The 15,843-nt window shown below is 33.8% G+C and overlaps 1 protein-coding gene across 3 annotated transcripts in view; it reads left to right on the top strand.

Annotated features, from left to right (window-relative positions):
* Sestd1 (SEC14 and spectrin domain containing 1) overlaps nucleotides 1-15,843 on the top strand; it is a 126,789-nt gene that overhangs the window by 71,574 nt on the left and 39,372 nt on the right. For all 3 annotated transcript variants that reach the window (XM_026392010.2, XM_026392012.2, XM_026392013.2), the window contains exons 6-8: nucleotides 7,081-7,194; nucleotides 8,437-8,534; nucleotides 13,477-13,532. In XM_026392010.2, coding sequence (XP_026247795.1) covers nucleotides 7,081-7,194; nucleotides 8,437-8,534; nucleotides 13,477-13,532 — 268 coding nt within the window. The remainder of the gene's footprint in view (nucleotides 1-7,080; nucleotides 7,195-8,436; nucleotides 8,535-13,476; nucleotides 13,533-15,843) is intronic.

Below are 15,843 nucleotides of genomic sequence, written 5' to 3'. Positions count from 1 at the left end.
AAAATAGAAACTGTTTTGCCAGCGTCTTCTGCCCCTTTTCCTCACTCTCACCCTGTTAAATAAAGATGAGGTTATTGTTGTGGAAAGTGGGTTGTTTCATCACAGTGGAAGTTGTCCAGATTGTTCATCTGCAATGGCTTGAGTTTGAGTCTGTTGTTCAGATTGTCCCCGTTAGTTACATACGTTCTTTAACTTGAGGTGCTTTTGGTGTTGATTTCAATTCTGTATATTAACATGGCAGGTCTACTGTTCTCACTTAGAATAACCATCTGTGAATTTTATAAGAATATGGATTCTATAAAATATTTAATGATATGGAAAAGATGCACTTTAGCTCTCCATAATTGTGATCTTCACTTAATCAGATGTGTTTTGCATAGGTAAAATATCATAATAGCCATAATTTTATTCAACTATTTCCTTTAAAATATTTTCATTAAAGGATATGATAGTCTTAAATATGTATTATGCCGTAAAAGAAAGTGGATCTGTACTGTTTACATTTAAACTGATTTTAGGAAAAGAGGTTTTAAGAATAATATTCAGATGGAAATAAACTTTTAATGGCCTATATTCCCTGTGATCCATTAAACTTGAAACCTACTTATCAAGGGTACAAATGTATTTTGGAACTATAAAGTGTAGGGAAAAAAATACATATGATGAGGTTAACCAGGGTAGGTGGAAAGGTGCCTCTCCCTGGGTAAGACAGGCAATATGTTAGAGAATGACTCAAATGTATATAATGACAGCACATTAGAATTATGCCCTCTTGAAATGTGGTATAGATACAGAATGAAATATTATTCAGCATTAAAAGAGAATAAAATCATGGCATTTGCAGGTAAATGGATGGAGCTGGAGAATATAATGCTAAGTGAAATGAGCCAATCCCCAAAGGCCAAATGCCAAATGATTTCTCTGATTTAAGGATGCTGATCCATAATATGCTGTGGTGGCAGGGGATGGGAAGATTAAATGATCTCTAGATAGGTCAAAGGGGAAAAGGGGAGGGAGGGAGAGGGAGAGGGCATAGGGGTAGGAAAGACAGTGGAATGTGATGGTCATCATTACCCCAAGTACATGTACGAAAACACGAAGGATGTGACTCTACTTTGTGTACAGCAAGAGATATGAAAAATTGTGCTCTATAGGTGTAATATGAATTGTAATGCATTCTGTTGTCAAATGAAAAATTAAAATTTAATAAAAAGAATTATGCCCTCTTAGAGCTGAAAGACACATAGATCATTTCTTGCAGTTGCCTTCTGTAACAGACTGGGAAATAAACCTACAGTGGTAGATTCCCTTAGGGTCTCTTCTGTAAAAGTAGTTAGTTTGTGGCAGAGCTCAGGTACCAATCTGGAATGATTGGCTTCTAGGTCAATATATTTCCAACTGTAAAATAATGATGATTTACCCAAGAAAGGGATTTGACAATCATTTGTGCTCTTCCAGTAAAGCCATGTGTTGTTATGACCAGAGGAGCAACAACTGTGGTGTATTTTCAACAAAGGCTTTAGAAACAAACCAGAAAACCTGCATCTACTTCTCTTTGTGAATGCATTGGACAGCTATCTCTGGATTATTACAGAGAAGTGAATGAAGAACTCATATCTTTGGTAGAAACTTATCTTATTCATCTTTATGTTTCCAGCACTAAGATACAAAGCTTCTAAAAAATAATGCTTCTGTTGAATCAATTTAGCTTCCACTAAATAATGATCATTGAACAAATGAATTGCACATCATTTAAAGTTATGAGACAGGATAGTAGGAATTTTCAAAAGAGAGACTTTTGTCAGTATTTAAATAGAATATTGTGCCAATTAAGGCAAGCAGAAGAGCATAAAAACCATCTATTATATTTTCACATTTTCTGTTCATTTGTCTTCAAGAGAGAGTGGGAGGGAGGATTATCTTTTCAGATGTGAAATGAAAATTTAGCAAGTAGTTTTTTCCCTTACGGAATAGACATATTTCTTGGTTTCATTATTTGTGTATTTCTAGTTAGTAGAAAGGAAAGGAGGAAAAGAAAAGCTTTTGAAGCTTTTGGAGAAAGGAAAAGCTCCTTCCTGGGATTTGATTGTGTTCAGTCTCCGTGGTGTGAAAGTCTGTGTGTGGATCTCAGTCTCTTGTCAGATTGAATAGTTCCTGTGGGCTAACTCTACCTGGACTCCCGTGCAAAAGAGGATGAAATAAAGCCCTTTGTGACAAGTTTTCCACTAAGTGAAATTCATTTTCAGTGTCGTTTGTATTCTAAGATGTTTATTTTAAATTGGTTCCCTTTAATACATAAATAAGTAGTGAATTGGAGTTATTGCAAACTCCTCATACTAGAGAGAATATTAAATTTCCATGCAAAGTAGGTGTGATATAGTTTGCCATTATTTAACCAACCAAAATGTAATTTGGTGTTCTTTTTTTGTCTTATTTTTTTAATGGAAAAAAAGCACACGAGCCCCTCAGCTTTCCTGTCTGTGTCCTCCAGTTTTTCCTTGCTCTTTCTCCAACCTCCTCACCTGCTACCTCAGAAGAGTTGCCATTTCTTCGGCTTAAGGTTGAGATCTCATCCTGTCTTGTTCTGTCAGCTGTTCTCCTTTCATCTTGATTCTTTTATTTTTTTAAATTCATGTTTAATTGTTAATGGGCCTTTATTTATTTCTATGTGGTGCTGAGAATCGAACCTAGTGCCTCACACATGCAAGGCAAGTGCTCTACCACTGAGCCACAACCCCAGCCCATTGATTCTTTCTTCTTTTTTTTCTAATGTGGTATTTGGTATATTTTTTTAAATGTATGTTTTTTATATATAATACACAAAATGAAGCTTAATAATGAAGCAGCCCTCCTCAATACCTACCACCCAGCCCAAGAACCCCAATACTTATACCTTGAAACAAATCAGTGAGCCCTCCTGGCCCCATTCACCTACACATGATACAACCTCGAACTCAGGTCTGTTCATCTTTGTATTCTTTTGCGTAGGTTAAAAGACATACCTTTAAAAAACAAAACCTTAGAAGAATGTGGGGTTTCTAATCTTAGTATTTGGTTATATCTGTAATTGTGTGAATATTAATTGATGAATATTGTTTATTCCAAGATAATATACTTAGTAAGATTTATGCATATTTTTGCCAATGTAGCAGGTCAATTTTCACTGCTGGATAATATTCCATTGTGAATGAAAACAATTTACTCACTCTCCGTTGGTGGACATTGGTGTTGTTTTCATCCTTGCCATTATTTATGATGTTCCTATGAACATTATTGTATATGTCTCCTAATAAATATGTTCAAGGTTTTCTTTTTCCTGAATATCCAGGTTCGATTCTCAGCACCACATATAGGTTATAGAAATGTCCAGCTTTATATGATAATGCCAAATTGTTTCCTAAACAGGCATTCTAATTTATATTTCCACTTGAGTGTATAGGAATTCTTCTTTTTTTTTATTGTTGGTCGTTCAAAACATTACATAGTTCTTAATATATCATATTTCACAGTTTGATTCAAGTGAGTTATGAACTCCCAATTTTACCCCGTATACAGATTGTTGTATCGCATCAGTTACCCTTGCTCCATAGTCTTGCTAACACTTATTATTGGCAGCCTTAAAGTTTAACAGATCCCTTGTAGTTTTTTTATTATATTGTCCTCGGGTATCAGCATTGTTCTAGAATGATAAGACCAGTTGGGAATGTCCCTGGCATTGCTGGGGTCTGGAAACATTTAAGATTAAAATTACCTGTTCTTTTTTCTTTAAAACTCCCTTGTAAACTGTGCCTGAAATTCTCTTACTGGGAAGTTTTTTTCTTTTTTTAAACAGAGTTTTATGTATTTCTTTTAGTTTCTTTTAATTTTTTATTATGAGGAATTTTGAACACAAAAATGTAAACAGGTAAACAATATTATAGTTAACTCTGAGTATCTCCATATTCAGGTCCAACAACCATCAACCCATGGTTAGTCCTGCCCCATCTTTAACCTTTATCCCCTTTCTCCAACCCATATTACAGTGAAAAAATTGTAATATATCAATTTACCTGTAAATATTTTAGTGTCTCTAAAACATAAAGACTCTTTACAAAATATAACCTAGTACCATTATCTAACCTTAAAAGAAATTTAATATCAAGAGGCAGCAGGTTTTGAGTTTCTAATTACCTGATAGATGTTATTTGTCACATGTAAGTTAATTATGTGTAATACATTTTAAGTTTTATTTTAAAATTTTTATATAAATTATACATACATAGAGATTGATTGAATTTTTTTTTGTATTATGGTCTGAACAATGTCCACATGATGTGGTTGGTTGAGGTGCCTAAGTGGGTATGGTTTTAGAATAGTTTAATGATTTCTGATTAGATTATTGAATTCTAGCCTGATTTTGTTGTCATGATATAATGTGTAAATTTCTTTGAAATTTACCAAGGCTTTCTTTATGGACTAATATGCAGACAGGTTTTTTAAATACTTCATGTTTGCTTGAAATGAATGTATATTTCTCCTAATATTGGTTGTGAAATTCTGAATTTGTCATTGGATAAGCCTTTTTAATCTTTGGTTTCTCTCTCTCTTTTTAATTCATCCTTTTCTGGAACAGATTGATCTGTCCTGTAGTTTCCCATCCTGTGCATATATTGTCATGAGCATCCCTATGGTGTAGTCTGAGCTATTCTTCTGCCTTCTTCAACCTCTGCATTTCCATACATTGAAAGTTGGATTTAGGTAGTGGTTACACTCAGATCTGACTTATTTTTCCAAGGTCATTCACAGGGTGATGATGGGCTCCTGGGCCACAAGATTGGTAGAAGTTGATTTTCGGTTTTTTTTTTTTTTTTTTTTTTGGTGTATGATGTTAACGGTAGTGATGTTCAGTGTCTTGATCTCTTAGTTCATTAAAAATTGCAAAATTGTGATCTAGTTCTACTATTCCTTCTTTGTTTCCTGACTTGAATACTTGTATTATTTGTTCATCCAGTGGTAAATGTTTATTTCTGTTTATTTGCTGGTTTTTAGTAAGTTTGTTCCATAGTATCATTTCTTTTGTATCAGTATAAGGTCAATGATTTAAACACATTTAATATTTTAATCCATGGAATTGTTCTCCTTACTGATGTGTAGATTGTCACATATTTATCTGTGAAGGTCTTTTCAAACTCTTTTGGCACCATTGTAGTGGTCTTTGATTTTTTTTTAATAATCTGGATGAGAATATGTTCCAGGCTCATGAAGTATATTTCTTCATCTCCAAGGAACCCCAATTCCTTTTAATGAGAAATGGTGTTTGGATACCACATGTTTCTATAGGATTGGACGAGAAAATATTTCATTATCATTTCAGTATATCCAGCTAATTTTAAGATAAAAATTTTTTGCTGATTGCATCATTACATTAAGGAATTAGTTTTTATTAGTAAGACATTGTTAATAGTGATTAAATATTTTTAAAAATATTTCAACTAGTGGCTAGTAGCTTTTGTTCTTTAAAATGTTAGTATTATCAAAGGTTTTTGATCCTAAACCTCAAGAAATAAAACCATGATGTTATTGATAACATCACTAAGTGGGATTTTAACAAATTAAAAAGCATCTGCACAACAAAGGATGTGTTTAAGAGGATGAAGAAAGAACCTGGGGAATGGAAGAAAATCTTTGCCAGCTATTCCTCTGACAGGAGTTAATATCCAGAATATACAAAGAACGTAAAAACTGTAACACAACACCTCTCCCCCAACACACACCAATAACCCAATCAGTAAACAGGCAAAAGAACTAAGTAGACTTTTCTCAAAAGAAGAAACACAAATGGCCAACAAATATATGGAAAAACATTCAACATCTCTATCAACAGGGGAATACAAATTGAAACTAAATGAATTTAGTTTAAATGAAATACAAGATTTCATCTCATTTAGTCAGAATGGCAATGATTAAGAATACAAATAATAATAGAGCTGATGAGATGTGGGGGGAAAATATATACTTACACATTGTTGGCAGGACTGCAGATTAGTACAACTACTTTGGAAAAGAGTGTGGAGATTCCTCAAAAAGCTAGGAATGGAACCACTATATGACCCAGCTGTACTTTTACCAGGAACTAAAATCAGCATATTAGAGCGATACAGCTACTACAATGCTTATAGCAGCACAATTCATAATAGCCAAATTATGGAATCTGCCCAGATGACTGGTAATAAATGAATGAATTTAGAAAATGTGCTATATATAAATGGAATTTCACTCAACCATATAAATGGAACTGGAGAATATCATGCTATGTGAAATAATCCAGACTCAGAAAATCAAGGTTTGATCCCAGCGGCTTGGGAGGCTGAAGCAGGAGGATCACAAGTTCAAAGCCAGCCTTAGCAATTTAGTGAGGCCCTGTCTCAAAATAAAAAATAAAAAAGGGCTGGGGATGTTGCTCAGTGGGTAAGTGCCCTGGGTTTAATCCCTAGCATCAAAAAAGAAAGAAAATCAAGGGTCAAATGTTTTCTGTCATGTGGAAGCTAGTGGAAAATGGGGAAAGAAGGTGAGGGGTAGAGGGCAAGGGATCATATCATAAACAATGGGAAGATTAGAGTGGAAGAAGGAGATCAAGAGGGAAGGAGGAGGGATTGGAAAGGAAGGAAATGCATAATGAATTTAACAAAATCAGTTTGTGTGTATATAAATATACCACAGGGAATTTCACCTTTGTATGTAGAAAGCACCAATCAAAAATAAGTGAGTGCAAGGAAGATGAATAGAGGAGAGGAAGGAGAATAGAAGGAGAGAAGAAGAAAGGGAGTGGGAACTGAAAGGGAGTAAGTCAAATTCCATGTTTGTACGATTTTGTCAGGTAAATCCAATGACTGTGTATAACTGTGATGCTCTAATAAAAAACTAGTTTTTTGATAGATTTTTAGCAGACATCTATAATATATTGGATTGATTTTAAATGCTGTTGCATTAACTAAATATATGTCATCACATTGAAACAAGATTGCATATAACCTAATTCTACTTATTTTCATAGACTTTAATAGTGGTTTACTAAATATTTCTTTTTTGTTGTTGTTGTAGGTTATTTTAGTATCTGCCAATAAATTGACCCGTTATATAGAACCATGCCAATTAACAGAAGATTTTGGTGGGAGTCTCACCTATGATCACATGGACTGGTTAAATAAGAGGCTGGTTGGTATATTATGATGAGATAAAATGTTAACTGCATGTAAATAAGACATTTTTGAAAACTTCATTGCTTGAATCAACTAAAATGTAGATTAGTATTCTTTTTTTGCAAAAATGGAAAGATACATTGCATTCCATAGTGTTTGTGGACAAATATTCTGGAATCACGCTCACTTGATTAGAAAGAATCCTCATGGCAGTTGCTGTGTACGTGATTTTCAGCAGTGCATTTCCTCTCTCCATGCCTCAGTTTCACATTTTCAATGTGGTAGATAATAATAGAATTGCCTCGTGAGACTGTGGGTAAGAAAAAATGAATATACCTACACTAAAGCATTTAGAACAGCACCCAGTATGATATAATAACACTATTAGCTATTATGGTTGCCATTAGTAGCATCAATAAAAGTTATAAATGTTTTAAGTAGAATAACAGTAACACAATATTTTCAGAAGTAATCTAGTCGAAGTACCATTTTCAGAGGATATTTAAACATCAATTTGAGTTGCCAGCTTGAGGAGCAGTTTGACACAATAAACTTTTCATTTCTGAAATGTGTCTTGTTTATCCAAACTTCTGAAATATGTTGTTGTGTTTCATATGACTTTGTTTTATTGAGCTATTGAGACAATAGTCTTCAAATTACATTATGTGCTAATTGTACTGGAGAATAATGACCTTTTGGTTATCTTTGGATAATTGTTTCTACTGTATTTGAATAGTGATATTAGACAATATTCATCCACTTTATTACATAGGTTTGAAGATTTGTCCAAATCCCTTTTTAGAAGTATTTGAAGAAATCATGTTAGAATTATAATGAATTTATTTTCATGTAACATGCTTACCTGTAAAACTCTAAACCACTGTGAACTGTTGATAGAATAAGAGGAAGAAATATCCAACTAGAATAAAAGCACTTGAACTGGATTAAGTAACATTATATAGTTACGAAATTTGGTGTTACAGATTTTCTCCAAGAAACACAAGGATAAAAATAAACTTGTCTGAATGAGGGATCAGAATAACTTCTTAATGTTCCTTTTTAAAAACCCCTTTTGCATTGAAACTGTTCACTGTTTAGGATGCGGCTTTGTGTTCTGTGCTTTCTTGTGATTGAACCGAATTGACTTCCTGGGAAGGAAAGGGAATCCTGGTTAATATTACGGCTCTTAACTGAAAATCCTATTGCATAATAATTTTTAAGACTATTCTTAGTATATTAATAAAATTTCATATTGTAGGTTTTTGAGAAGTTTACAAAGGAATCTACATCATTGTTGGATGAACTTGCTTTGATTAATAATGGAAGTGATAAAGCAAACCAGCAAGAGAAAGAAAGGTAAGTGGTTGGTGGTATGTAATTATATTCTTGCCAAGTTATGATTTGTCAGTTAAAAGATACCTGTAATGTTAGTGCAAGTTAAAAGAACTATGATAAACAAATTTCCACTCAGTCAAAATTGACGCACATACATATTTATGAGAGTTTTCTTTATACGTAAAACATACTCATTTGAATCAAAGTTTCTTTACAAAAGCCATTTCTTTTTTTGTGAATAGCAATATACTTCTTTTTCTGACACTGCAGAAAATATTAAGTTGCAAGAACATATTTTTGAAATAATTTTCTACCTTTTTTAGTTCTAGTCTTTCCCTGTAAAGAATATGAAAACAGTTTCAGCTTGAAATAAAATTATAATTTTATTTAAATACATTTGTGCTTAAATGCCTAACTTTTAAGAACTTCCTCCAGCCTTATAAAATATGTGATATTCATGAATTTAACTTAGGAAACTTGGTATTTTATGATACTTGTTGAAGTCATAATTAAGTTCTGTTGTTTAAATGTAAGTACCTAGATTTATCATTTTAACAGGTTTAACAGATTTATCATTGAACTTTACAACCTTGCCAGTATTCATTTTTCTTTTAATAGGTGAGTTCCTCTCTCCCTAGATAAAAAGCACTTAAGGAAGCAAATAACTGCTTCCAGTCTCTTGATTATTACTGGTCACTGGGATAATAATTTTTCATTAGGAAATTATTTTTACTTTTATTCTTTTTAAAAAATTTGTTGCTTTTATATATACATGACAGTGGAGTGTATTTTGACATATTATGCTTATTATGCTTACATGGAGTATTACTGCTCTAATTAGGATCCCATTCTTGTGGTTGTACAGGATGTGGGGTTTCACTCATCGTGTATTCATATATTCATGTATCTGATTCATTCTTCTATCTTTACTATTCCCATCTCCTTTCTGTTCCCTTCATTTCCCTTTGTCTAATCCAGTGAACTTCTATTCCCTTCCCTCTTCCTATAAACTTCTACCACTGTCCCTCACTTATTGTGTGTTAGCATCTGGATATCAGAGAGATATTTGGCCTTTTTTGTTTGTTTGTTTGAGATTGGTTTATTTTACTGGGCATGATAGTCTCCAGCTCCATCCATTTGCCAGCAAAAGCCATAAAGTCATAAAGTCTTTTTTATGGCTGAGTAATATTCCAGTGTGTGGTGTGGTGTGTGTGTGTGTGTGTGTGTGTGTGTGTGTGTGTGTGTGTGTATGTGTTTGTGTCATTTTCTTTATCCATCTGTTGAAGGACACCTAGGAAGGTTCCATAGCTTATTGTGAATTGAGTTACTATAAACATTGATGTGGCTGCATTACTTAGTATGCTGATTTTAAGTCTTTTGGGTGTAAACCTAGGAGTGGGATAACTGGGTCAAATGGTGGTTCTATTCCAGGTTTTTCTAAGGAATCTCCCTACTGCTTTCCAGATTGGTCGCACCAATTTGCAGTCCCACCAGCAATGTATGAGTGTACCTTTTTCTCCACATCCTTACCAATATTTACTATTATTTGTATTCTTGATAGTTGCCATTCTGACTGGAGTGAGAAAAATCTCAGTGTAGTTTTAATTTGCATTTCTCTAATTGCTAGAAACATTGAACATTTTTTCATATATTTGTTGACCATTCTTTTTCTTCTTCTTTGAAATGCCTGTTCAGTTCCTTTGCCCATTTATTGATGGGTTATTTGGTTTTTTGGTGTTAAGTTTTTTGAGTTCTTTATATATCCTGGAGATTAATGCTTTTTCTGAGGTGCAGGAGGCAAAGATATTTTTACCATTCTATAGGCTCCCTCTTCACATTACTGATTGTTTCCTTTGCTGAAAATAAGCCTTTTCGTTTCATACTATCCCATGTGTTGATTTTTGTTTTTACTTCTTGCGCTTTAGGGGTCTTGTTGAGAAAGTCCCTTTCTAAGCTGACGTGATAGAAATTTGGGCCTATATTCTTCTAGCAGGGGCAGGATCTCTGGTCTAATGTCTAGGTCTTTGATCTGCTTTGAGTTTCGTGATGAGAGAGAGGTATTAAATTTCATTCTATTATGTATGGGTTTCTTGTTTTCTTAGTTCCATTTGTTGAAGAGGCTATCTTTTCTCCCATGCATGTTTATGGGGCCTTTGTCTAGTATGAGATAAATATATTTATGTGAGTTTGTCTCTGTGTCTTCAATTCTGTACCATTGGCCTTCATGTCTGCTTTGGTGGCAATACCATGCTGTTTTTGTTACTATACTTCTGTAGTATAATTTAAGTTCTGGTATTATGATGGCTACTGCTTCACTTTTCTCACTAAGGATTGCTTTGGCTATTCTGGGTCTCTTATTTTTCCAAATGAATTTCATGACTCCTTTTTTCTATTTCTATGAAGAAAATCATTGGAATTTTAGTAGGAATTCCATCGAGTCTGTATAGTGCTTTGGGTAGTATGGCCAGTTGGACAGTATTAATTCTGCCTATCCAAGAACATGGGAGATCTTTCCATCTTCTAAGATCTTCATTTTCTTTCTTTAGTGTTCTGCTGTGGTTTTCATTGTTGTAGAGGTATTTTGCCTCTTTTGTTAGATTTATTCCCAAGCATTTTATTTTCTTTTTTTGATGATATTGTGGATGGGATAGTTTTCTTAATTCTCTTTTAGCTGATTCATCATTGGTGTATAGGAATGCACTTAATTTATGGGTGTTAATTTTATATCCTGCTACTTTGCTGAATTTATTTATGAGTTCTAGAAGTTTTCTAGTGGAGTTTTTTAATCTTCTAAATATAGGATCATGTCATCAGCAAATAGGGATAATTTGAGCTCTTCTTATTCTTTTCCCTTTAATTTCTTTTGTCTGTTCAGTTGCTCTGGCTGGAGTTGCAAGGACTATGTTGAATAGAAGTAGTGAAAGCGGGCATCCCTTTCTTGTTCCAGTTTTTAAAGGGAATGCTTTCAAATTTTCTCCATTTAGAAATGGGGTTTAGCATATGTAGCTTTTAAAATGTTGAGGTATGTTCCTACTATCCCTAATTTTTCTAGTGTTTTGAACATGAATGAATGCTCTATTTTCTCAAATGCTTTTTCTGCATCTATTAAGGTAATCATATGATTTTTATCTTTAATTCTGTTGATATGATGAATTACATTTATTTTATTAGGAAATTTAAAGGAATCAGCAGAGATCCTTGGATAGCTCCTTTGCTTGTAACCTTGAATATACAGTGGAACATTAATAAAAGTCTATCATGTTATTCTGTGAATCCAGATGTAGTCAATTACCTGAAATAATAAGGGCAGAGAGAGATAAGAGAATCTTAGTATCAATGCCAAATCTCAATTAAAACAGTCAAAATGTGAATACAAATAGCTTAAATATAAACCTAACTAAAGTTATCATAGGAAGTTACTACCCTGAGATGTCATATAAAAACATAAATATTTAAGTATATGATGGTGTATGTAACTATTACACAGTCACATATAGTTTATGAATTGAAAATGTCACACAAGGTGCTCGATTAAACATTAACCAAGTATTCTTGCTTTTAATTAGTTGGCCAGAAGAAGTTTAATATGTTTTAGTTATTTTCCCCAGAAAAGATGTTTGAAGAGGATGTCTATAGAAAATGAGTCCATGGTCAGGGAGGTTAGTGCTTTCAGTTAATTTTCCCTCCCTGAGAATGACTGTAAACTTTTCAGACTAAGCTCTGAGGAAGCACTGTAGCAGAGAAACCTGTTCATTGCTTCCTTAAAACTTTCCATGTGGTGATGGGAAGGAAGCCTTTTACTTGACCTCATCTTGTTCAGTGTTTTGAGAAACACTTTGGAAATGCTGGTTTACATGTCTACATGAAGTATTAAATAAAATCTTGTATTTGCCAACCCCTCCTCAATACACTCAAGTGTTAATGCTGTTTCTTTTATACCCAGATAATAAAGTCCTTCTCTTGCAAATTTTCATCAACCTCCTTTATGTTAATCTTCAGGAAGCCTCTACCTCCACAAGAGGGGAGGGCCTAGATCATTTGGCAGAAGGCAGGGTTTTAGCTCAAGACTGAACAGTTAGAGCATACAGCAGCATGATCCCTTTCTTTCCTCAAGCATCTCTTTCTCATATGTGTTTAAGAAAATAAAGGCAGAAGTCCAGCTGTATAAGAAACATAATTGGAATAGCAAAGAGAATATAATTGGCAGGACACACACATATACATGCAGTATCAGAAATATTTGAAGCTATGAAAAGTTGTGATAGATAAGTAAACTTCTTTTTGTTTTCCCCAGTACTGGGAATTGAACCCAGTGCCTTGTGCATGCTAGGCAAGTGCTCTACCACTGAGCTACATTTTAGCCCTTAGATAAGAAAGCTTTTGATTGAAGGATAGCTGCATACATTTTTTATGTTACAGTTCTGGGTGTCTATATAATTAGAAACTTCATTTTGAAACTAACGTTCAGTGGATTAACATGATAATGTATTCTTTTGGTATATTTTAAATAGTGCTGTATTGCACAATTAACTATATTTTCCAATTTGTATAATTTTATGATCTTAAAATTTTATGGTTTATCACATTGGTATTTCTTTTTTTTTTTTAAAGGGGACACTCCCCAATCCCACTGTTCTTTTTTTTTTTAAATATTTATTTATTTATTAGTTATTGGCGGACACAACATCTTTGTTTGTTTGTGGTGCTGGAGGATCGAACCCGGGCCGCACGCATGCCAGGCGAGCTCACTACCGCTTGAGCCAAATCCCCAGCCCCCACATTGGTATTTCTCTGGCTGCTAGAATTTAATTTTTCTTTCTAATATATTTCCCTGTGTTTAAGAAATAAACATGGTGGAAATGGAATACTTGTGTACCCATTTTGATAATACATGTAAAGGGATCTCTTAAGTTATATGAAAATACTATAACTTTTAAAAAGAAGCATTTTTGGTGTTTTCCAGATCTGTGGATTTAAACTTTCTTCCATCAGTTGATCCTGAAACAGTTCTTCAGACAGGTAAGATGAAAACATATGTATTACTGATACTAATTCAATAAACCAATTATTCATTAAGTAGACATTGTCAGCATCTATGTGGTACATATTGTAGGAATTTGATGGGAAAGTCTTTATTTGTTCTAGTTTGTTATACATGGCAGTGGAATGCATTTCAATTCATAGTACACAAATGGAGCACAATTTTTCATTTCTCTGGTTGTACACAAAGTATAGTCACAGCATTCATGTCTTTATACATGTACCTAGGGTATTGATGTCAATCTCATTCCACCATTTTTCCTTCCTCCATATCACCTCCCTTCCCTCCCTCCCCTTTACCCTATCTAAAGTTCCTTCATTCCTCCCATGCTCCCCCCACCCCTATTATGGATCAGCATCCACTTATCAGAGAAAACATTTGGCCTTGGGATTTGGGGGATTGGCTTACTTAACTTGGCATGATATCCTCCAATTCTACCCATTTACCGTCAAATGCTGTGATTTTATTCTCTTTTAATGCTGAGTAATATTTCATTGTGTATATATACCACAGTTTCTTTATCCATTTATCTATTGAAGGGCATGTAGGTTGGTTCCACAATTTAGCTATTGTGAATTCAAAATAGCTAAATTGTGGTGCTATAAACATTGATGTGGCTGCATCACTGTAGTATGCTGTTTTTAAGTTCTTTGGGTGTAAACCGAGGAGTGGGATAGCTGGGTCAAATGGTGGTTCCATTTCAGGTTTTCTTAGGAATCTTCATACTGCTTTCCAGATTGGTTACATTAATTTGCAGTCCCACCAGCAATGTAAGAGTGTGCCTTTTTTCCCCACATTCTTGCCAACTCGTATTGTTATTTGTGTTCTTGATATTTTCCATTCTGACTAGAGTGAGATGAAATCTCAGTGTAGTTTTAATTTGCATTTTTCTAATTGCTAGGGATGTTGAACTTTTTTTCATATATTTGTTCATTGATTGTATATCTTCTGAGAAGTGTCTGTTCAATTGTTTAGCCTATTTATTGGGTTATTTGACTTTTTGATGTTAACTTTTTTGATTTCTTTTTATAAATCCTGGAGATTAGTGCTCTATCTGATGTGCATATGGTAAAAATTTGCTCCCATTCTGTAGTCTGTCTGTTCACCTCACTGATTGTTTCTTTTGCTGAGAAGAAGCTTTTCAGTGTGAATCAATCCCATTTGTTGATTCTTGATTTTATTTCTTGCACTTTAGGAGTCTTGTTAAGGAAGTAGGGGCCTAATCCAACATGATAAAGATTTGGGCCTACCTTTTTCTTCTAGTCTAATTCTTAGGTCCTTGATCCACTTTGAGTTGAGTTTTGTGCATGGTGAGAGATACGGGCTTAATTTTATTTTACTGCATATGGATTTCCAGTTTTCCCAGCATCATTTGTTGAAGAGGCTATCTTTTCTCCAATGTATGTTTTTGGCACCTTTGTCTAGTATGAGATAACTGTATTTATGTGGGTTTGCTCTGTGTTCTCTATTCTGTACCATTGGTCTACAAGTCTGTTTTGGTGCGAACACCATGCCATTTTTGTTGGTTGCTTTATAGTATAATTAAAGTCTGGTATTGTGATGCCACCTACTGAACTCTTTTTGCTAAGGAAGAAGATTTATGTCTTATCATAAAGATTTCTTTGATTGTTCTGGGTCTCTTATTTTTCTAAATGAATTTCATAATTGCTTTTTCTATGAGGAATGTCATTGGTATTTTGATTGGAATTGCATTAAATCTGTATAGTGCAGTATGGTCATTGTGACAATATTAATTCTGCCTATCCAAGAACATGGGAGATCTTTTCGTCTTTTAAGGTCTTTTTAAATTTCTTTCTTTAGCATTCTGTAAGTTTTCATTGTAGAGGTCTAAAACTCTTTCATTAATTTGATTCCCAAGTATTTTATGTTTTTTTTTTTTGAGGCTACTGTGAATGGGGTCATTTTCCTAATTTCTCTTTCAGAGGATTTGTTACTGATGTACAGAAATGCCTTTGATTTATGGGAGTTTTTGCTGGGACATATTTTTAAACTGCTTTTTGGTGTAACCTAATAATACTATGTTAACATACTGTATAATATTTTAAAAATTGATAATGATAATTTTTCTTCCTCTCAAAATGTTGAGATTTATTTCCTATTTTGCAATATGGTGGTGAAACTTTCTGTTTCATTACATGGCTGTGAGAATTATTGAATATTCACCTTGTACCAGGTACTGTGTTTTCATCTTTCATTCTCCTGACAACCTTCTAAGATAGTTTTATTCTCTCTACTTTGTACTTGATGAAGCCAAGCCTTAGAGATACA

This window comes from Urocitellus parryii, chromosome 1, assembly GCF_045843805.1.
Source record: "Urocitellus parryii isolate mUroPar1 chromosome 1, mUroPar1.hap1, whole genome shotgun sequence".
NCBI lineage: Eukaryota > Metazoa > Chordata > Mammalia > Rodentia > Sciuridae > Urocitellus > Urocitellus parryii.
The sequence above is the reverse complement of the archived record's forward strand: the minus strand, read 5'-3'. Positions and strand labels throughout refer to the sequence as shown.